The following is a 23,563-nucleotide window of genomic DNA, read 5'->3' on the forward strand; positions in this document are numbered from 1 at the left end:
GCAACAGTACAATTTGTTGGCTTGTCGTGACTGAAGAAAAAGGAGAAATATTTGATAGTTTCAAACATAAAAAAAAAAAATCAATACACCCAAGTCTAAATTTTCTGATATTTCAATGACAGCAGGAGCACAAGAGTTTCAATCACAGCTGTTAAAATCCAATCCTAGATCTTTCATATATACAGGTCCAGCTACATTTTGGATAAGGGACGCAGTGACTCAGTGGCTAAGACTCTGAGCGTGTCGATCAGAAGGTTGGCAGTTGGGCGGTTCGAATCTCTAGGGGCTGCATAATGGAGTGAGCTCCTGTTACTTGTCCCAGCTTCTGTCACCCTAGCAGTTTGATAGCATGTAAAAATGCAAATAGAAAAATAGGAACCACCTTTGGTGGGGAGGTAACGCTGTTCCGTGCGCCTTTGGTGTTTAGTCATGCCGGCCACATGACCACGTAAACATCTTCGGACAGTGCTGGCTCTTCGGCTTTGAAATGGAGATAAACACTGCCCCATAGAGTCAGGAACAACTAGCACATATGTGTGAGGGGAACCTTTACCTTTTATACTCTGGATGTCTCTAGAAGCACCTCCCATGGTGTCCCTACCCCCAGAAAGCTAGATGGTGACTACAATAGGCAGGGTCTTTTCAGTTATGAGTCCCTGCTCCGTCAAAATACACTTGGCACCTGTATTAATTTTTTTCAGCATCAAGCAGTGGCATTCCTTCTTACAGGTATGTCCACTGGTTTTTTTTAAAGTTCCATTTTGATTTTAACCCAACAGAGTAGGTAGTCCTTCACTTACAAGCATTAATTTGATGATCATTCAAAGTTACAACAGCACTGGAAAAAATACTCCCTATAATCGTAGCAGCATCTCCATGTTCATGTGATCAAAATTTGGCTCTTGGCAACTGCTGTGTAATTTACAATGGTTGCAGTGTCTTCCAATTACGTTATTGCAATTTGTGACTTCGCAAGCTGGCTTCCAACAATCAATGGGAGAAGATTCACTTAAGGACCGCATGATTCACTTAACAAATGCAGTGATTTGCTTAACAATCATGGCAAAAAAGGTCATGAAATTGGGCACGCTTTACCTAGCAATCCCCTTGCTAAACAACAACAGAAATCCTGGTCTCAGTTAAGGTCCTAAGTCGACTATCCGTACTCAGCATAATGTTTTGAAATATAATTTTTATTTTCCCTTATTTTCTTCCCATGTTCAAAATGTATTATGTCTTTATTCATTTAATTTTTATCTTGCCCATTCTGCCCTTTAAGATGACGCTATGTGGCTTACAGGTGGCTTAGAAAGATAAATAAAAAAGCAATTCAAATATGAGAAGTATGCAAATTAAAAAAAAAATAGCTATACAAAAGACCTAAGAGGCAGATGGCATGGGGATGTGGTCTTTTTATCCCATCAACCAACGGGTCTAGGACAGTGATGGCGAACTTTTTCGGCAAAAAGTTTGCACAGAAATGTCTCATGCACGCTTGTCAGGGCAGCTCCCTTGTTCACATCCTTGTTGGGTAAAAAAACATGGTTTTAAGATGCATTTATTAAGATTTAAAATAATAGCTCACCCTCACAATAGAATCAGTGGGTGGAAATTTCAGGGAAAGCAGATTTCAGATAACAGTAGGAAAAAAAATACTTCCTGGTTAGCTTTAGAACAGTCTGCTTGGAAAGATGGGGCTATTTAAGTCAGTGTTTCTCAACCTTGGCGACTTTAAGCACAACTGGCTGGGGAATTCTGGGAATTGAAGTCCATAGGATTTAAAGTTGCCAAGGTTGAGAAACACTGATTTAAGTAGCTTCATCTTTCAGGAAAGGTCTGGGTTCAGCCCCCATTTATCTATACGTGTGGGTCTATCGCCTCTTGAAACTTTCAACTAAAAAAAACATTGGTAAAAAAGGGGGCTTCAATTTCCCTTCTGTGCTGAAGGAGGGAAAGTGCAGCCTCAACTCCAGTAGGCCCGACCACAAAACAGAGACCTAGCTGTTGATGCTGGGCATAGATTCATACAGTCACAGGGCTAGAAGGAACCTTGGAGGTCCTCCAGTCCAACCCCTCTGCCCAAGACAGGAGATATTATTGCATCCCAAACAAAATGGCTGTCCAATCTTTTCTTGATGACTTCCAGCGATGGAGCATCCAGAACGCCAGGAACTTGTAAAATATGCCCTCCAGAATGGCTTAAACAGTTTGTATAGTTAAATTAATTAAATTAAATTAAAAATATAGTTCAAAGGGATGTGGTAGCTCAGTGGCTAAGACGCTGAGCTTGTCAATCAAAAAAGTTGGCAGTTCCGCGGTTCGAATCCCTAGTGCCGCTTAACGGAGTGAGCTCCTGTTACTTGTCCCAGCTTCTCCCAACCTAGCAGTTCGAAAGCATGTAAAAGTGCAAGTAGAAAAATAGGAACCACCTTTGGTGGAAAGGTAACAGCGTTCCATGCGTCTTCGGCATTTAGTCATGCCAGTCACATGACCATGGAGACATCTTCGGACAGCGCTGGTTCTTCAGCTTTGAAAAGGAGATGAGCACTGCCCCCTAGAGTTGGGAACGACTAGCACATATGTGCGAGGGGAACCTTTACCTTTTTATAGTTTGAACCCCTAAAAGTTCAGGTTTGGGTTCTTTAAACCTTTGAAAATGAGAGCACATGCACATATAGGATGTGGTACAGTGGGCCTTGCTGAATCCCATGAAGGTGGTTTCTAAATCCTCCACCCACAACCCTGTTCCTAGAAACTTCTGTAAAAATCCAATTTGGTGGATGTGTGATTCATCAAGTCTTCATTGTGTTGATCAAGCTACGAGAACTAGAAGGAAGATGAAAATTGCAGAAGGAGGGAAGTGCTGTTGCTTCTTGAGATACTGATCTCAACTACCTGTTCTCTCAACCGAGATCGTCTGTAACACCCCGCACTTAGAACTAAGTCCTAGCTCAAATTATACTTCCTAAACTACAGTAAATTAAAAACTTTATACATCTTGTTCTACCGGTCTTGAGCTTGCAGTCTGGTTCCCTGATCTCCAACTCAGATATTTACAGATTGGGGTTTCTTTTCTGAATTATCTTCGAGCCAGCCCTAAATAAGAGGTGGGAATGAAGGCAAACAGTATAAGCAACATAGACTTCTTTTTAAAAGCCCTGCCATGTGAAGAAAACTCCCAGCCCCATGCTATTTTGATGGCCTTCAGTTGTGCAGATTGTTCATAAAAGATGTCCCAACAGCAGTGGGCCAAGGACGAAATCTATGAAATCCCATTCAGAATTTCTAACATAGAATAAGAACAGTTTTTTTCAGTGCAATTGATCAGTGTGTTGCTACGCCATGTATTATTTGTTGTTGGGGTTCAGTTACTAAGTCATGTCCAACTCTTTGTGACCCCATGGACCACAGGCCGCCAGGAACCTCTGTCTTCCATATCTCCCAGAGTCTGCCCAAATTCATTTTCATTGCATTGATTTCATTATTTAACCATCTCATTTTCTGCTATCCCCTTCTTCTTTCGTCTTCAATCTTTCCCAACATTAAGGTCTTTTCCAATGACTCCTCTCTTCTCATTAGGTGGCCGAAGTATTTGAGCTTCTGTCCTTCCAAAGATCAGTCAGGGTTTCCTTTAGGATTGACTGATTTGATCCCCTTTCATCCAAGGGACTCTCAAAAGTCTTCTTCAATAAACACAATTCAAATTGTGTTGAACATATATAAATGGGGTGTCAAACACAAGGCTCGTGGGTCTCATCCGGAGGGGTTAAACCGACCCTACAAGCAAACCGGAAGTCCATTCCTGAACTTCCGGTTTGCCCATAGGGCCGGTTTTTGTACTCCGGAGGGCCTCGGGGTGGGGGGAGGCTCTTTTCGCCCTCCCCAGGCTCCTATAAAGCCTCTGGAGCCTGAGGAGGGCGAAAAATGGCTTTAAAAAAGGCTGAACTCAGCTGGCCAGCGCGCACATGCGCGCTGGCCAGCTGACTGGGCAATGCCTTGTGTGCCCTGACAAATGGCTCCGCGTGCCACCTGTGGCACGCGTGCCATAGGTTCGTCATCCCAGGACTGAGGCATTCACTTGTTAGGCCAATATGATCATTTTATAATAAAAAAGAAATCAGGCTAGATCCAATGTGGGTCGGTCACTGGGACCAGAGGTTTATTGTTCAGAGGAGGAGTAAACTCTGGTCTTGGTGACTGACCCAGATTGGATCTTGAAATATTATCCTGGGCGCACATATTTGCCTTCATTCATGAGAGATTGGTCGGAAAACCTTCCTGGCTCTTGGTAATGATAGCAATAATTCTTAGAGTTATGTACCGCTCCTTGGTGCTTTATAGCCCACTCTTAAGTGGTTTTACAGAGTCAGCATATTGCCCCCAACAATCTGGGTCCTCATTTTACCAACCTCAGAAGAATGGAAAGCTTCTTCAATCTTGAGCTGGACAGGATCAAACTCCTGGCAGTGGGAAAAGTCAGCCTGCATTCTAAATACTACACCACCACAGCTCCTCGTGAGAGCATTTTTTTTCCTAAGTACCTGCAGACAGATTGTGTCTGAAATGGTTTAGCCCCTTACCAATATACCTGTGTAACAACTAACATCAGTTAGTTATTGAACTAACTGTTATTACTTTCCCAAGTTTCTTCTGTAGCCCTTTTTGAGGATGGGACTAGAGTTGCTTGAGTCTAATCATCCAGCACTTCCATCTGTTCTCCAGGACTTTCCAGCATTGAATTCCATGTGTTGTCTTTAGGTAAAAACCTCAAGGATTGTTCACCTTTCTTCTACATTGCTGGAGTAGCTCATCTTTTCCCCTTTAAAAAAGACACCGCTGTGGGGGGGGGAAGAAAAGGGGAGAAAGGAAGAGTGCCATCAAGTTCATCCTGATTGAAATTGGGAATGGGGAACCGAAGGAAAAGTTGGCAGTATGAAATGTTGCATTAAGCTGTCAACTGTGGTTGAGAAATGACAGGTATCCCCTCCCCCCTTCTCTCTTATACACAGAGAGATACATGCAACATACACACACACGCACGCACACACATTTTAGCATGTATAAGATGTGGTTTCTCTCATCAGTGTAGGCTGAAATGTAGCTGGTTAAAATAACAGTTTATTTTTTTAAAATGTCTTGGCGAGAAGCAATGTCCCCAAAGCGATATGGTCAGGGAGTTACTGTTCTTTGTCTTGCTTATATCTGACAACTGTGGTTCTTCCTGTTCCATTATAAATTTCATTTGAGAGGGAGGGAGAGAAAGGAGAGGGGTATCCAGCTAGTAGAAAGATATAAATGAAAGTCCCTCCTGCTACATTTACTTTTCTTTTTAACATCCCCTTTTGTCTTACTTCTGTTTCCCTTCCTTTTCACTTCCTTTGGGGTGGTAATTTACCTTCTACTCACCTTGTAAGAATGTACAGGTAGTCCTCAATTTATAACAGTTCATTAAGTGACCGTTCAAAGTTGAAAACTGACAAAAATTGACATAGGACCATTTTTTTCACACTTATGACTGTTGCAGCATTCCCATGATCACACGATCAAAATTCAGATGCTTGGCAACTGGCGTGTACTTATGACAGTTGCAGTGTCCCCAGGGTCATGTGACCATCTTTTGCGACTATCTGACAAGCAAAGTCAATAAAGAAGCCAGATTCACTTAACAACTGTGTTACTAATTTAACAACTGCAGTGATTCACTTAACAAATGTGGCAAGAAAAGCCCTAAAATGGGAGAAAAGTCACTTAACAAATTTCTCACTTAGCTACATAAATTCTGAGCTCAATTGTGGTCGTAAATCAAGGATTATTCATAAAGGGCCACGTATCTCTCTTAATGGAGCACCAACTTGCTCAATGAACTAAATTGGGCATTGTTTTATGGCAGTTTTGAAGGCTACAGCTGAACTCTCTGGTCCCTTGTATAATTGGTATGTGCCAGTGATGTGGCTAGTACACACTCTGTACTCAACAGGTGCATGCAACAAAGGAAACAGGCAAACAGCAAAAGATAACACTGGTTTTACAAGGAGAAAGCTTCAGAAATGAAAGTAGCTTAATTTTACTAGAATTGGGTCACTAATAAACAAAAATTAAGTCCTAAGTATTTATTGGCTCCAGTTTCCAAGATAACAGCTTCAGGTCAAAATTGCATACAAATAATTCAAAATTAGCAGGGGAATGTGGGATTATGCTCCATAGTTTTTTCTGCAAAATGTGATATAGCAATGAGAATGGTGACACACCAATCCTATTTTTTTCTTTACTGATACCAATAACATAAATTTCCATTCATTTATTGGTTTTTCATGTAACATTTTCAGGCTTTTTGCATGCAATTTACATCAGATTAAACGATAAGATTCCATCTTTATTTGGTATCAAACCTGCACTTTTTGGTTTTTCTCTTGTGAACTGCAGTAGGATCATCCCTGGGGAGATTCCAGCAGTAATCGACAAGCATGGGCGGACTCCATTTCCCTTCATATCTTTTCTCCATGCCTGCGATATCCTGGTGGAATCTCTCCCCATGCTCATCACTCACTGCCCCACAGTTCAAAGGGAAATAATGTGAGTGTAAGAAGTGACTTTTCAGTGACATGTTTGCACCGAATGCTTTATAGAACCTAAAAAAAAAATCCATGTGTTTTTCATAGTCATCTGCCTTGCTGCTCTCAAAGTGAAGATGGATTTATACACTTCCATGTGGTACAATTTTCATTGCTCTATCATACTGTGTCGAGAAATTACGACAGAGATGGGTTGTCCCGGTTCGACCCAGATCGGGTGAACTGGTAGTGGCAGCAGTGGAAGGCTCCACCCACCTGCCCGGATGCTTCTGCACATGCGCAGAAGCATTGCATGCACAAGCAAACCGCTAGTAAATAAAATGGAAACCCGCCACTGAGTTATGAGGCATCATGTTCATTAGACATCTCCCTCCCTTATAAATATACTCTCCTGTGTATAAATCTTTCTTGTGAGATATATTGAAAACTTTGGCCAACCAGCACCTTTATCACCTGTTGTCCAATTGATCTAATCAAAATATGTAAAATTGATACATTTTATCCCAGAGGTTGATGATTTCCTAAAATTTGTAACCAGTGTAATGGATGCTTGCCAAAGACAAGCCAAGATGGCAAGCAATTGTCTTGACAGTTACCTAGAGTTGAGCTGGATTTGATGGCACATAATTAACTCTTATCTCATAGATCCCTGAATCATTTTTCTCTCTAAGAACACCTTTAAGCCCTACCTGCTCTTAGAATGTTAAAACAGTGGGTGAATAAAGCTCAGGATTTTATTAAGAAAGATGCTAACTGACCATGATTCATAAACGTTAGGGGTGCTAGATGAAATAGATGACATCATATTACTCTTGCCTGCAGCTGTTGAGAATACAAATGTACGAGCTGAAATAGCACTTGCCCTTCAGCCTCTCAGAAGTGAAAACTCCCAGTTGTGCAGGTCACTAAACAAGAGAAAAACATGGTACTTAAGTTCTAAGCTGCATAAACAGAAGGATAGAATCAAGATCACATGCTAATTTAACACATGTTAATACCACTTTATAATGCCTTGGTAAGACCACACTTGGAATACTGGATTCAGTTTTGGTCACCACCATATAAAAAAGATGTGGAGACTTTAGCAAGAGTGCAGAGAAGAGCAACAAAGATGATTAGGGGACTGGAGGCTAAAACATATGAGGAACGGTTACGGGAACTGGGTATGTGTAGTTTAATGAAAAGAGGGACTAGAGGAGACATGATAGCAGTCTTCCAATATCTCAGGGGCTGCCACAAAGAAGAGGGAGTCAAGCTATTCTCCAAAGCACCTGAGGTAGGACAAGAAGCAATGGGTTGAAACTAATCAAGGAGAGAAGCAACTAAGAACTAAGGAGAAATTTCCTAACAGTTAGAACAATCAATCGGTGGAACAGCTTGCCTCCAGAAGTTGTGAATGCTCCAACACTGGAAGTTTTTAAGAAGATGTTGAATAACCATTTGTCTGAAGTGGTATAGGTTTTCCTGCCTAAGCAGGAGGTTGGGCTAGAAGACCTCCAAGATCCCTTCCAACTCTGTTATTCCATTCTATTCTAAATAGGCAAAGATAAATAGGGGTGGTAGAAACATCCTAGCTTGTATGGGAGGACTTGGAAAATAGTTCCACTGGGCAGACCCCTCAGGGTAGTCATTTTGTGAGAACACCCACGACAGTGTCATCCCCAGGAGCAGAGTGCCTAATAGCCACAAAAGGAAGTTCTTCCAAACTTCCAACGTATCATATATCAAGTCACTTTTGATAGTGAGATGAGTGGCATGTAAGTGAAACAAACAAACCTGCTAAGAAGGCTAGTGTTGAAAGTGCAAAACCAGAATTCTTCTCTAAAACAAATACTATGAGTTGTGTGTTATACACTGCATGAAAAAGTGATCTTTACACAGAAAGGAATATTGTGAACTTAACGGAAATAGGCAGGTGACATGAGCATTGGGAAAACATTCTAAGAGGTGAGCAACTGGTACAATCCACCTAGTGGCAAATTTGTTGTTTTGGGACTGCTTCTCCCCCCTCCCTCCCAAACTGTGGCATTGGACTCCTAGTTCCCTCATCCCCAGCCAGTAACAGTAACTGTCATTGCTACAATGCCATCTCCTTCTTCAGTTTTTCCCACCAGCCATCTGCAGCCTGCTTTATCTGATTTTAAAAGAACAAGGATCTTGCCATATTTTTTTTCGGTAAATCGACAAGAGATGGGTGCTAACATCCAGCTGTTTTCCTGGGCTGTAGCTTCCTTTTGTGGGTACTTAGATATGTTGTGAAACATTTCCATAATGAATTAAGCTACAAGATTCAGTTGGTTTTGAATCTGTCTTCAGTTTTTGTCTCCAAAAAGTGCTCTTGGTCTTTGTTTTTTTTTAACTTGCTGCTGGAATTGAAAAAAGCAACATTATTAGTTTTCTTATTCTTATTTACTGTTCCATTTCCTGAATTTTTCTGGGAATATAAACTTTGTTGTTCTTTTTTTTCTGTTGTAACCAAGTTTCTTACATGTGTACATTGAGGGAATCTTGCTTGGTATACGCTCAAGGATCTGAGATATTTGTAGATTTCAACTGTAGCTCTGTACTCAAGACCATTTTCTGTATTTCTAATTAAAGAGAATGTCTGAGGTTCCGGGTTGATCTGTGGATTATGAGTACTCTCTGAACGTTTTTTTTTTCTTTGCAGATGTTTTATTATCCAACTAGATAACCTTATCAGTGCAAGCGAGTGTAGGGTTTCCTGCCTGTTTATATGCTTGCTCTGCCATATTTGGTGGGAGTAAGTTCCTCCTTGTTGGTTTCTGGATTATTGTTTTCTGCCTGATCATTTGTCTTGTATTGATCCCTGCTTCTCTGCGTGTTAGATGTTAAAGGAACTGTGTTCTAGTCCTCCTGTTTCCTAAGTTTTTGTTTGTTTGTCTCTTTTAAATGGAATGCACCTGGTTGAGTAATGAAATATCTGCAAGCAAACAACTGACCTCAAAGAGTACCAAGAATGCTGTGGTAATTTCTATTCTTTCCGTTCTTTAATCATACAGCATTGGAAGAGGAGGCCAGCCCGAAGTTCTATTTGATTGATAATATAGGTTTGAAGACATCATTACATATTCAAGCTACACTGACTTGCCTATGAAGCTCTTTTTTCCCTGATTCAAGGAAATATTCATGAGTTCTTGGCAGCTGCTTGGAAAAGGATTTGCCCCTCCTGCTAATTTTCAGCACCAGAGATCTTTGCCCTTCAATGCAAAATCTATAGAGCAAAACCAATTATGAGCCTGCATATTAAAAAAAGGAAAGGATTAGGCATTCAATTTCTACTCAGACTACTGAATTAACACATTTTTTTTCTTGATTCATATAGTACTATTATAAATTCAAACAATGGGTTGAATTTATCAAACAGAATAAGCCAGAATAAACTATCAATTATTTAGATATTTCAGAAGTGTAGCTGCTAGATTTATGACCTTCCTGGTTAGCTTGTATGATGTGAATACAAGTGTTATTGTTTTCCCTGAAAAGTTTGTCTTTGAAATACAGCATCAGATCACAGCCTAAGAAAGTTGTGAGTTGAGCACGATAGTTTCCATTCCAAAAAGCAATTTTCACTGGTAGTTAAAGATTCTAGTCCCTATGATTGCAAAGATGTGTCTGGAGAGTCTGTGTACTGGTGCTGTTGATTCAATAGAATGTCCTGTGGTCAGGCTGCAGTTCCTGTTCTTTTTTTTGTTGACAAAACAGGAACCTATACTTATAGATTAGTTCTATAAACAAATGTTTTTTTTTTAATATTCACGATTTGTACTGTAAGTAATTGTACTGTTTGATTTACTAAGAGCGAGTTTTGAAGGATAAACATCCCCACCCATATTTATCAATTTCTCTGTCACCTGCCTGCTGTATGTTGTTTGTAAGGGATGCCAGTGCGAGGTTTCCCTTCGCAAAAGGATGTTTGAATTGGCAATAGCCGAAATGTCAGTGCTAGTCAAATAGCAGATGTACTTGGACGTCAAGTTTCCCGGGTGATCTTTTTTTTTTTCCAGATTAATCTCAGACAGACTTGACCTATGCACGGCTCTGGCAGATTCTACCATATTAGTTCAAAGTTAAAATAACATTTATGGAATGCTGATCTAAAATGATGATTAAATAAAGCAAAGCAGTTTTTAATGAAAAAAATGCATATTTCCAAAACAATTAAGCAATGTTGGTTTAATTTGAAAAGCATTGACCTTTTCCTGGGTTCATTTATCAGGCTAAGCAAACAAAGTGAGTTCATTGTGGTTTGTAAGCTACATTTATGGTAGTTGAGCACAAATTAGAGCTTGCCAAAACTGCATGCAGCCTGCAGACCAGTGTGTGTGTGTGAGTGAACTAAATTGTAACTAACAACATAACAAGAGAGGAAATGTAATAAATACATAACTGGAGAATGATTGCCTTGTTCATTAATTTTTGGAGCCTCCCATCGATATAGCATTTGTAAACCAAGTGGGTTAGTCCAGAAAAAATGTGAGCATCTCTACATTATAGCTATTACATTATTTGACAAAGGGCTCTAACACCGTGGCACGACATAAGCGCAAACGTCAAAAGCGCGCCGACAAAACTGCGGCACTAAAACCACGATGTCAAAAGCGCGCCGACAACAGCGCGCCGACAACAGTGCACCGACAGAAGCGCGATTTAAGTTAAGGTAAGGTTTAGGGTTAGGTTTAGGGTTAGGTTTAGGGTTAGGTTTAGGGTTATTTTTAGGGTTATGTTACAGCGCGCTTCTGTCGGCGCGCTGTTGTCGGCGCGCTTCAGCGCTTATTCATCGGCGCGGTTTTGACGGCGCGGTTTAGTCAGACGCACTTTTGTCGTTCGCGCATTTGTGGTGGAACCCTCTAACACACAAGCCCCTTACAAATTTCCATGGAACATCACAATGCAAGTACAGAAGAGGCAGAATTTGTATTACCTTAAAGGTAATTCTTGAGGTATGACTACATTTGGGTCCAGAATTTTCATTGCTAAACTAGGCAGTTGTTAAGGGAGTCACACGTGACTTTATGACCTTTTTTTGGCCATTGTTCACAATAAGTGAATCATATTGTCATTAAGTGAATTGGTTGCTAAATGAACAATTGTAAGTTGAGGGCAAGTTGCTTCTCTCCTTGATTGTTTCCAATCCGTTGCTTCTTGTCTTGGCTTCTGATGCTTTGGAGGATAGTTTGACTCCCTCTTCTTTGTGGCAGCCCCTCAAATAATGGAACACTGCCATCATGTCACCCCTAGTCCTTCTTTTCATTAAACTAGACATACCCAATTCCTGCAACCGTTCTTCATATGTTTTAACCTCCAGTTCCTTATTGTTCTCTGCACATTTTCTAAAGTCTCGACATCTGTTTTATATTGAAGCGACCAAAACTGGATGCAATATTCCAAGTGTGGTCTTACCAAGGCATTATAAAGCTGTAATAAGACTTCAAGTAATCACGATTCTAACTAAATATGACTTTTCTGGTAACAAAAAGGACTGTGATGTCAACCTTATTTTTGGCTCAAAAACAGTAACGGTGAAAGGAACCTTGGAGTCCTAGTGAACGATCACTTATACACGAGTCAGCAGTGTGTGGCAGCAGCCCAAAAAGCTAATACAATCCTTCGTTGTATAAACAAAGGCATAGAATCAAAATCACGTGAAGTATTAGTACTGTTTTATAAAAACCCTAGTTAAGGTCACACCTGGAATACTGCATCCAGATTTTGGAAAAAGTACAGAGAAGAGCAATTAAGACGATTAAAGGCCTGGAGACTAAAACATATGAAGAACGGTTGCAGGATTTGGGTATGGCTAGTTTAGAGAAAAAAAAGGACTAGAGTGGACACCATAGCCGTATTCCAATATTTGTGGAGGCTGCCACAAAAGGTGTGCGTGTGTGGGGGTGACAATGTATTTCCCAAAGCACCAGAGGGCAGGGCAAAAAACAATGGATGGAAACTAATCAAGAAGAGAAGCTGGAATTAAGGAGAAACTTCCTAACAGTGAGGATGATTAACCAAGTGGAACAGCTTGCATTCCGGTTGTGGGTGCTTCATCACTGGGAAGAGACTGGACAGCCATCTGTCTGAAATGGTATAGGGCAGTGGTTCCCAAACTTGGCAACTTTAAGACTTGTGGACTTCAACTCCCAGAGTTCTCCAGCCAGAAGAGCTAGCTGGAGAATTCTGGGAGTTGAAGTCCACAAGTCTTAAAGTTGCCAAGTTTGGGAACCACTGGTATAGGGTAGCAATGTCAATCTTGCAGGCTGGAAGCGTCACATACTGGGCACACCCACCTTTGCTATTGTTTTAGCAATGTGGGGGGGGGAGTTTTGATATGTCATTTGGTGACAATGTGATGATGCGAGTTTGACACACCTGGTATAGGGTCTCCTGCTTGAATAGAGAGGGACTAGAAGACCTCCAAAGTCCCTTCCAGCTCTATTCGGATTGATTTAATTTTTTTCCCAGCCCATCAGTTTCCAAGAGACCACAGCATTGTAAACGAAACTGTTTGAAATTGATTTTCTTAATAAGAGTATTTCAGTTGTGACTGAGACCTTCTTCTTCCTGCTTGAGAATGAGCGGAAAAGGCCTTTGCTGATATGACATATACAGTTAAAGACATGTGATCCCACAGATATAAACAGCGTGGGTTTTTTTTTTTTTTGTTAGGGATTTCCCACCCTGAACCCTACCACTTATGCACAGTCTTGTACGTTCTGTTTATTTTGCTCGCATTTCAACCTCAGCCTAACAGCACTTAGGACGGCTGCCAACAATAACATCACAGTATAGTTGATTATGTGGCATCAAGTCATTTTTGACTCCTAGCAACCACACAGATAGAGTTTCTCCATGACAATCTATCCTTCACCTGGTCTTTCAGCTCTTACAATGGTGCACTTAGCGTCACTGAGTCCATCCACTTCGCTGGCTGGCAATTACTGGGAGTTGAAGTCCAAACATTTTAAAAGTTGCTAACTAAGCTTGAGAAGATTCACCCTATACTAAACAGTGCTCTCCCCTTAAAATGCTTCCCTTTTCTGCAGGTCTTCTTGCCTGATGCTTTCCTAATCCAAGCCTAAAAGATTTCCTTTCTCTTTTGCTTTTCCTTGTGGACAATACCTTGACTTTCTATCCCATACGATTGTCTGAATTCAGTTTTGAACTCCAGCTGTCAGAATCTATACAGAGGGAATACCAGTCAGAGTAGGCAGAGCTGAGCTTTCTGGCTCTTTGTGAGTGAGGTAGATATTTCCCCTGTGGCTGAAAGTTTTGATTTCTTCTAACCTCTGCTGGGTTTTTTTTTGCCGGCAAGAGAAAATTAAAATTTCAATAGAAATGAGAAACTGTTTGTTTCTCCCTTGCACAAACCAGGCTTCTCCAGTGAGATTGAAACTCACCTGTCCTAACACTTTGGGGGCAAGAGGGAGACCCTCTCCATCATCTTCTCACACCTATCCCAAAGTTGCTTTTCCAAAAGGCAACTGGACTTTCTTGGTTTTTTTCCCCTTGAAATCCTTTAGTTTCTCATCCAAGAAGCTTCTTCAGTTCTAACCGAATGTGGGGGTTTATATTCTGCAAAGTCATTTGGTCATTAGCTCTTTGTTTTCAAGAAAGTCCAGCTGCCTTTTGGAAAAGCACCTTTGGGAGAACCATGACTTGGATGACTCTCCATAGGCTCCTCACATCTATGTGACTAGAGAGGATGGGAGTCTATTTTAGTGCATATGAAAAGTAGAGACTAGGCAAAAGACTCTAGTTCTCAGCTTGCCTACAAGGGTTCTTACTGAGTAATCACACTTAGAACTACAGAGTTAGTATCTGCCAAGTGTCCCATGAGTTATCAGCCTTGGTGCTCTCACTTCCTCTGCAGAAGATCAAATTGCTCCCTAACCGCAGTGAAATGCTTTATTCTGTAGTTTCTCTGCAGTTGTGAGTCACTTGGGGGGCCTGCTATGAAAAGTGAATTCATTTACTGAATGTTAATCAAAGTGTGGATGTGAATGTTTTAAAAGTGCAAATGAGCAGCTTTGTGGAACCCAGAGTTTTTAATTCCTCCCCTCCTGTTGAATTATATTTTTCCAACGCTCTGCATGAATTATTTACTGTCACTTAAGAGGAACATGAGAGTGGGTGAATCTGATGAGTATCATCCCATAATGCTTTTTGAGCATTCTTATCTATTCGCTTGTGTTTCTGTAGCAATCTAAAGGTTTTCTTGAAAAAAGCTCAAAACACTGTATTTAAAATGTCAGTTCCTCCCCCCCCCCCGAAATGTCATATTTAAGAGTTTTATCTCAAATAAAACTCATGCATAATAATGATGCATTTAAATCACTAAGACTTGTGTTGTTGGCATGGTTTTGTAGTTAACCGTGGGAGACCAGGACAGAGAAGAGAGTTCTAGGTTCAAAATGCACTTCAACCATCAAGCTAAATTTAGATGTGTGTGGATTCATTCATTGTGCTAAGACGTGATGTGGTATGTTTAATTTGAGCTCAGTATGATGTGTCTATATTGTTACAGCATGTAACATATGAACTGTGTATATATGTTTACTTTTCTTCTTTCACATTCTCATCGTATGCTAAAAAATAATAAACATGTAATCCAATGTCAATGGCTTAGGGTTCTATGAAACCCCCAAACTTATGACTTAACAAATAATTTTTTTAAATAAAAAAACTAGGTTAGGTCACTAATTCATAAGGCTACTATGAGGATTAAAAAATGGGTGAGGAGATATTTTGTAGGCCTTTACTGTTCTGTTCGTTCGTTCGTTCATTCATTCATTCATTCATTCATTCATTCAATTTCTATAACCATCCAACTCAATCAATGACGCTGAGTTGCTTACAATTCCAAAACAATAAAAACAATAAAAACAATTTAAAGCATTTAAAAGCAATAGCAAAGGACTGACTCTTACAAAAAGCCAGCTTGGTTGGGGTAAGGCGATCCCTGAAGTTAACATTCACCCTTACCTGTCCAAAATGATACGAAAAATTCCTATAACTAGAAGCACATTGAAATTTGAAATAAGGAAACACAATGCTTTCAAAACAATCCTATTATATTACAAGTCAGCCAGATGTAATCTTTGCTTTTGCCAATAAACACAAAACTACAGAACAAAGGCTTTCATTAGCTTATTTATGAATTCTCTTATGGTTTTCAAGGAGGGGAAAATATGCTTAGGAAAATCCAGGTGAAAAGTTTTTCCGTGTCATAGTTATTTCAACCCTGGCTGCAGTTGTTGTGGATTAGATGGGTTAGATTAGAATTATAAAGTTTGGATAGTCTTATGTAATGTTTTTAGTAGATGCCAAAAAGAAGAAAAAGAAGATGAAGGGCTTAGGGATTATATTAACAAATCATGTGGGGTGATTTATTGATCCAAACCTCCTTGTATTCACTTGATGGGAAATAGAAAAGTTCTTTCTGGCCTCCAACCAGCTTTCCATCATATATCCAGGGCTCTTGGACATCAAAGATGGCATTTTGAAAAACCTGTGATCATGATGATTGTTATCCATTCAGTTGTGTCCAACTCTTGGCAATTCTATGGGCCAGGTTCTCTCCACCTCTTCTGATCCTGCACTACTTCTTTGAGGTTTTTCTATGCTATGCCAAATGATTATGTTGAAAAGCCTATGTGGAGGCCAATTTCATGCTATAATTTGTCTTTTATTCATGTGGAATAGTGATGGTACAGCATGGGGTTATGGGCATTGGATGGCATATCATTACAGGTAGTCCTCAACTTATAACAGATTGTTTAGTGACTGCTCAAAGTTGCAATGACACTGAAAAATGTAACATGACTGTTTTTTCACAGTTCTGACCTTTGCACCAGACCCATGATCATACAATTAAAATTCAGATGCTTGGCAACTGGTTCATATTTATGTCCGTTGCTGTGTCCCAAGGTCACGTGGCCACCTTTTGCGACCTTCTGACAAGCAAAGTCAATGGGCAAGCCAGATTCATTTAACAGCCAGGTTACTAATTTATTAACTGCAGTGATTCACTTAACAACTGTGGCAAGAAAGGTCATAAAATGGGGCAAAATTTACAACAAATGTCTCACTTAACAATAGAAATTGTCAGATCCATTTGTTAGTATCTGATGACACTAGAGTGAGTTTGGTGAATTTATTTATTTATTTATTTATTAAATTTGTTTGCCGCTCATCTCACTGCAAGGCAACTGTGGGGGAATGGGGGGAAATAGGTTGTTTTTCCTCAATTTTAGCACTTGCGAAATCATTGATTATTGGGAGAATAAAACATGGAGCTTCTGAAAGACTGGGTAAAGTCCATATCTCTGTAAATCAACAATCTTTTATTCTTTTTCCTTCCTTCCCATTGGCTGCGCTTTGTGGATCCCCCACTGGAAACCTGTAGAACTTCCAGCTGAAGAAGGTAAGCTTGATTCCTATTTGCAATCGTTTAATTATCTATTTATTTATTTACTAGTAGCTGGACACCCGTGCTTTGCAATGAAACTACACAGTTGGAACAGAGTTCTTTTCAGGTGGGGAGGGGGAGTAGAATATCTAGCTGCTTAGCATCGGAGTGTGTTAATATAAGGCAATTGGCAGTTGGAACAGAATTCTTTTCAGGTGGGGAGGGAGAGTAGAACTCCTTAGCATCAGAGCGTATTAATTACTGTATAAGAAATACTAATGATCTAATGGTCATTTCGAAAAATCCTTTCTTAGCAAGCACCTAGAAGCCAAGAGGAAGATACGTGCCAAATTTCAAGTGTATCACTTTTTTGCCACTCATGGGATGAATAAAGTGATAATATTTAAGATACCCACCAGTGTGATCTGGATGGGAAATGTTTTGTGTAATCAGTCTGAGAGGATGATCATGTTTACCATGAGGAGTCCTTGGTGCTCTCTGAGCTTGGTTGTTTTCTTGCAGACGTTCCATAACCGAAACTAGGTAACATCACCATTGTACTGAAGACGTTATCTAGTTTGGGTAATAAATCATCCCCAAGAAAACAACCAAGCTCAGAAAGCCCCACGACTCATCATTTCATCCCTCAGCTACAAAAATTCTCCTTTATCTACCATATTTTTCAGAGTATAAGACGCACCCTTTCCCCCCACCGAAAAAGAGGGTGAAAATCTGGGTGTCTTATACACGGAATACCGCATTTTTGGCCTCCACAAAAATGGACATGCAGAGAGTTTGGAAGGCCTGCAAAGTGCTCCTGGGGACTGGGGAGGGCAAAAATGAGCCATTTTTTGCTCATTTTTGACCCCCCAGCTCCCAGGAGCACTCTACAAGCCTCCCAAAGCCTATGCATGCCCTGTTTTTTGCAAAAAATGGGCCCTTTTTTGTTCGTTTTTTTTCCCTCCCCCCCAGCCCCCAGTAGCACTTTGCAGGCCTGTTTTTTGAAAAAAAAAGTTTTTTTCTCGTTTCCCCACCTCCCACCCCCCAGGAGCACTCTACAAGCCACCTAAAGACTATGCGTGTCCTATTTTTGCAAAAAATGGGCCCTTTTTTGTTCGTTTTTTTCTCTCCCCCCAGCCCCCAGTAGCACTTTGCAGGCCTCTCATACTCTCTGCATGCCCCATTTTTCACAAAAAAATGAGACGTGCAGAGGGTTTGGGAGGCCTGTAGAGTGCAAAAACTTTTTTAAAAAATTTACCTCTTCAGAATCTTGGTGCGTCTTATACTCTGAAAAATCCAGTATCCTGTTTATCATGAATTATATCTTTATATGGTTGCATGTTTACCATAAAATGTGTGGTTCTTGCACTAATGTCCCAAATTGTGACAAAAGGGCCTACTGTAGTCTGGATACCATTGTCTAAATGTCCCATTCTTTGTATTTCTCCATTGGTGTTACTCCTCTGCCAAGTATTAGTGATTACATTCTAGTTTTCTCTCTGACATGTTACATTTTTGCTGTGCCAGGATTTTTATTGATGTTCATGTTGGTTTATATACATTTAAAAATACCATCCAAGAACAATTCCTTGCTTTTGAAGGTCAAACATAAGCCTCCTATTATCAAAGGGAGATAGAAGCATACTTAAGTTTGCATTTTTTTTTTCATTCTGACAGAATTAGTTTCATCTATAGTTTTTTTTTACGCATCCTACTTTTTAAAATACATATGTAAGGGGTATTTCTGGGATAGAAACTTAAAAAACTGATGACAGAATAAAACCTAATGTTCCATTAAGTCTGCCCTTTGAGTGTATTTGTCTTTTATAATGTCTTTTTAATTAATTTTTAATTCATTATTTTAGAAATTTATTAATCTTTGTTTTATTTCTTTATTTTTGTCGGATGATGGACACGTGTTTGTCCCAAGCATGTTTAAACTCAATTACTGATGATTGAACCAGCAGCTGAAGTTGGTTCCAAGTTTCTACTATTTTCTGTGTGAAGTCATACTTTCTAAGAACACTTTTGAACTTCCCACCTCTCAGTTTGAGGTTATGACCCCATGTTCTTGATTTTTACTTATTTTATTCTGGTTTTTTTTATTATTCTAACAGATTTAAATTAACTTTGTAGGAAAATCACTTCTGGAACTAATATTGGAGCAGTTTGAAGATCTCCTAGTACGCATCCTTCTCTTGGCTGCTTTTGTTTCCTTTGTAAGTATGTTTACCTCAGTTGAGATTTCTTTTATTTATTTATCAAATTTCTAGATCGCCCATCTCACTTGCATGCCTCTAGGCGGTTGACGGACCAAACAGTAAAATGATATAAAAGCTATAGTCGAAAACAAAGTTTTAAAAACTAACAAATGAAGCTCTTCAAATGATTTCCTAGTAACTAAATGTTCAACTCATAGAACAAGGGTATCAAACTCGATTTCATTGAGGGCCGCATCAGACCTCAAGGATGGTGGTTAGGGGGCATGGCCAGCTCAACGTGATTCATGTCTGGGGCGCCTGTAGTGGCCCGAGAACTCTGCCAGCGAAAGCAGGCTCCTGAGCTGTTTTTGGCTGCGACTGCCTCCGTCAACCCTCTGCCAGGAAAAATGGAGGTGACCCTCCCGAACTTTGTTTTCACTGGCAGAGACACTGCGGGCCGATCCTTCTCCATTTCCAGGGTAGCCCCGCGGGCTAGATCTAAGCATCCCAGAGGCCAGACGTGGCCCGTGGGCCTTGAGTTTGACACTCCTGTCATGGAACATGATTACAAATACAGATGCCGACCCTAATCCTAACCCTAACCAGGAGACAAATTGTTAATCTCACAGAAAAACCTTGTTTTTTCTAGTTTGCTTTGGAGTGAAATATCATAGCAGCACAGAAAATTGCCAGATATCCAATCAGATCATGGTCTTCTAGCTCAGCTCTGTTTGTACAGATTTCTAGGGCTGGGCTAAATGGAAACTTTAATTTTATTTATTTATTTGTATCCCGCCTTTATTATTTTTACAAATAACTCAAGACGGCAAACATATCCAACACACCTTCCTTCTCCTATTTCCCACACAGCAACATCCTTGTGAGAAGGGTTGGGCTGAGAGAGAGCGACTGGCCCAAAGTAATCCAGTTGATTTTCAAGGTTAAGGTGGGACTTGAACTGACAGTCACCTACTTTCTAGCCTGGTGCCTAAACCATGAGACCAAACTGGTTCTCAGCTTTATACCTTCATCCCTTTCAGAAGTTCTTAACATAGATATATTATTTGGGTAGGGGGGTGTTGAACTTGGATGAAAAGAAATACAGTTTTCTTTTCACTTGTAGCTGAAATTCAGTTCAAAAATGTATCTAGGCAACAATTTAACAATTTAATATGTGACTGCTAGACTTCAAAAATGCTCTTAAAATCTCCCACATTATATCTTTAAAGGGTACTAGCTTTTTACTGATTAATAAAAGATTTACAAAGAAGCACAACTAATAATGTATGTGTCATTTTTTAATAATAATAATATCTGTATTTGAATATATTACTTTCCTCATAGATATAAAACAATATCTGTGTATTTTATTTTATGTGTTTAAATTTAAAACCTTTTTTTTCTTAGGAGAGACCATAGGTTTCACCAAATTCTCAAAGCGGTCCACGATACAAAAAGTTTGAGAATCCTTGTTTTAATTGGATTTGCTGAGCAACCTCGCATGTCGATAACCAGAATCTTGTTTAGATTAAGATAACCTTGTCATATATTTTTTTTTATTGTGAGCACACTGGTCCACATTAAAAATGAAATTCTGTTGCCTGCTCTCAAAACAAAAGTATATTTTACCCATACACATACATGCACGCACGCACACACACACAAAACACACACAGAGTGGATAAGTAACATATCCTGAAAATATACATAGGCTGAAAGTTATAGAAAGTACGTGCCTCCAGATTTTTGTTTTAACATTTCATATGTCTCACAATAGCAGCAGGAAATTCTGTTTCCCACACAAGTACATGCATAGACCTTATCAAGCAAATCTCACTTAGTGACAAGCAGACAACGGAGGGAAGAGCAGAAACGGAGGCCAGGAAAAGAGAAAATAGGATGCACTGTATAATTTCAATTATGTTTTATTGTGGGCAGAATGCCTGCTTAAATAAGAAATGAAAGTCTTTGGATAAAGATGCATCAAAGTAGCTTTTACAGCCACATATAGCTGTAGGGGCTCCTTGCCAGAAGGCTGCGGAAGAGCCCCCAAACCTTCAAAGTTGCAGGTTATGTACCTACCCTGTTAGCTGATTCAGAAGACTTAGAAATATAATGTAAATTATAACATGATCTGATGCAAGATCTGAAAACAACATGAGGTGACCTTATTGGGAGCTGACTCAGTGCCTCTGCATTCTGCTCCTCTCCAGATAGTCATCTGTTGGTGATGGAGTAACGGATTCTACAGTGTGCAGAGCATTGGTGATCTCACAGGTCATTACAACTCTATGATTCTAAAAAAAACCTCCAAGGGCTGAACTTTCTGATATATAGCAATAACAATACACTTATACACTGCTTCACAGTGCTTTACAGCCCTCTCTAAGTGGTTTTCTCAGAGTCAGCATATTGCACCCAACAATCTGGGTCTTCATTTTACCAACCTTGTAAGGATGGAAGGCTGAATCAACCTTGAGCTGGTGAGAATTGAACTGCTGGCAGTGGGCAGAGTTAGCCTGCAGTTCTGCATTCTAACCACTGCACCACCACAGCTCACATGGTCCATTATTGTACCCATATATTGAGTCCCATGTGGTCTGTCACCTTTTCTTCCATGGTCATTTGGCAGCTTCAGGTTGCCTGCACTATCTTCCATGCAGTTTAGTATCACGTATGTAAGGAGAAAATTATTTATCCTCCACAATATACTTCAAGTTGTTTAAATAAGGGGATGGAACTAAAGAGTGTGGAAAAGGGATGTCATGTTAGGAATACAAGATGCACCAGCTGGACCTTAACACTTAGTTGCATTGGGCTGATTTCAGCAAGCAAAGCAAAATCAGATGTGACTGGTACTTAAATAGGAGACCACTTAAGAAACCCAGTGCAGTAGATTTAATTTTAAAAAAATGTCCTGGAAGAAGGCAATAGTAAACAATTGCCAATTACACATCCATGGAGAGGCTAGAAGTCAAGTTCAACTCAAGCTCAACTCAAAGAAGGCTAGGGACAGAGGTGGTATTCAGCAGGTTCTGACCAGTTCTGAAGAACCAGTAGCGGAAAATTTGAGTAGTTTGGAGAACGGGTAAATCACCTCTGACTGGCCCCGCCCCCATCAATTCTCTGCCTCCCAGCTGATTGGGAGGAAATAGGGACTTTGCAGTAACCTTCAACTGGAGTGGGGAGGGAATGGAGATTTCCCCTGACACACCCACCAAGCCAGGCCATGCCCACCAAGCCATGCCCACAGAACCAGTAATAAACATTTTTGAACCCCACCACAAGTAGGGAGCTTTGCCATGAATTGTATTGGAAATCTCAGGTGATTTTTTTTTTCTTATCACAATCTGCTTATGAAGGAGCCCTAAGGAGAATGAGCCGAAGGATATTTCAGGTCTATTTTTAATTTCACAATTGCCTACTTTTTATTAGCCTGAATAATTTGCATATCTGTAATGCAATTTTCAAGTTATTTTATGAAAAGAAATCCCTTAAACGTAATCCACATGCTGAAAGCAGGGATGGAAGAAATAAAATATCTCAGGGGTTGCCACAAAGAGGAGGGAGTCAAATAATTCTCCAGAGCACCTGAGGGTAAAACAAGAAGTAACGGATGGAAACTAATCAAGGAGAGAAGCAACCTAGAACTGAGGAGAAATTTCCTGACAGTTAGAACAATTAATCAGTGGAACAACTTGCCTCCAGAAGTTGTGAATGCTCCAACACTGGAAGTTTTTAAGATATTGGATAACCATTTGTCTGAAGTGGTGTAGGGTTTCCTGCCCAGGCAGGGGGTTGGACTAGAAGACCTCCAAGGTCCCTTCCAACTCTGCTATTCTATTCTATTCTATTCTATTCTAAAGTCTTTTATTTTATGTTTGAGTAGTGGCAAAAGAGGTTAAAGGCCTTGTTAACAACATTAACAACTTTCAGGACTTTTTCCCCCTAGTTTCTTTAGGCTGAGTGTTATTTGTATGGATTTTTTAAGGCTGTAGAATGGCCAACAAACCTATTATCCTTAATTACTTTCTCTCTCTCAAAAAAACCCTAAACAATATGCCATCAAATTAAAACAAAGCCACACAAGCTTGGTGAGCTCCAATCATGCACAAAGAAATGTATAATCCTGCCTTAAAGCAATATTGCATAAGGAAGGATGCTCCATCCTTTTTCTGTTTCAGGAAGCATTTCACATCTCCTTTAAAGTTTGAAAAAAGGTTCTTTTGTGTTTTTGTTTTATTTGGGGGATTCTTTATGAATGCTGCTACTTCCATCTACAGGTAATCCTTGACTTATAACCATTCATTTAGTGACTGCTTGAAGTTACAGTGGCACTGAAAAGAATAACTTACAAAAGGTCCTTA

The 23,563-nt window shown here is 40.0% G+C and overlaps 1 protein-coding gene across 1 annotated transcript in view; it reads left to right on the forward strand.

Annotated features, from left to right (window-relative positions):
• Positions 1-23,563, forward strand: part of ATP2A3 (ATPase sarcoplasmic/endoplasmic reticulum Ca2+ transporting 3) — a 159,528-nt gene that overhangs the window by 63,908 nt on the left and 72,057 nt on the right. The window contains exons 2-3 of the mRNA XM_032216533.1: positions 16,993-17,010; positions 19,132-19,214. Coding sequence (XP_032072424.1) covers positions 16,993-17,010; positions 19,132-19,214 — 101 coding nt within the window. The remainder of the gene's footprint in view (positions 1-16,992; positions 17,011-19,131; positions 19,215-23,563) is intronic.

Source organism: Thamnophis elegans, chromosome 4 (assembly GCF_009769535.1).
Source record: "Thamnophis elegans isolate rThaEle1 chromosome 4, rThaEle1.pri, whole genome shotgun sequence".
In the NCBI taxonomy this organism is placed as follows: Eukaryota; Metazoa; Chordata; class Lepidosauria; order Squamata; family Colubridae; genus Thamnophis; species Thamnophis elegans.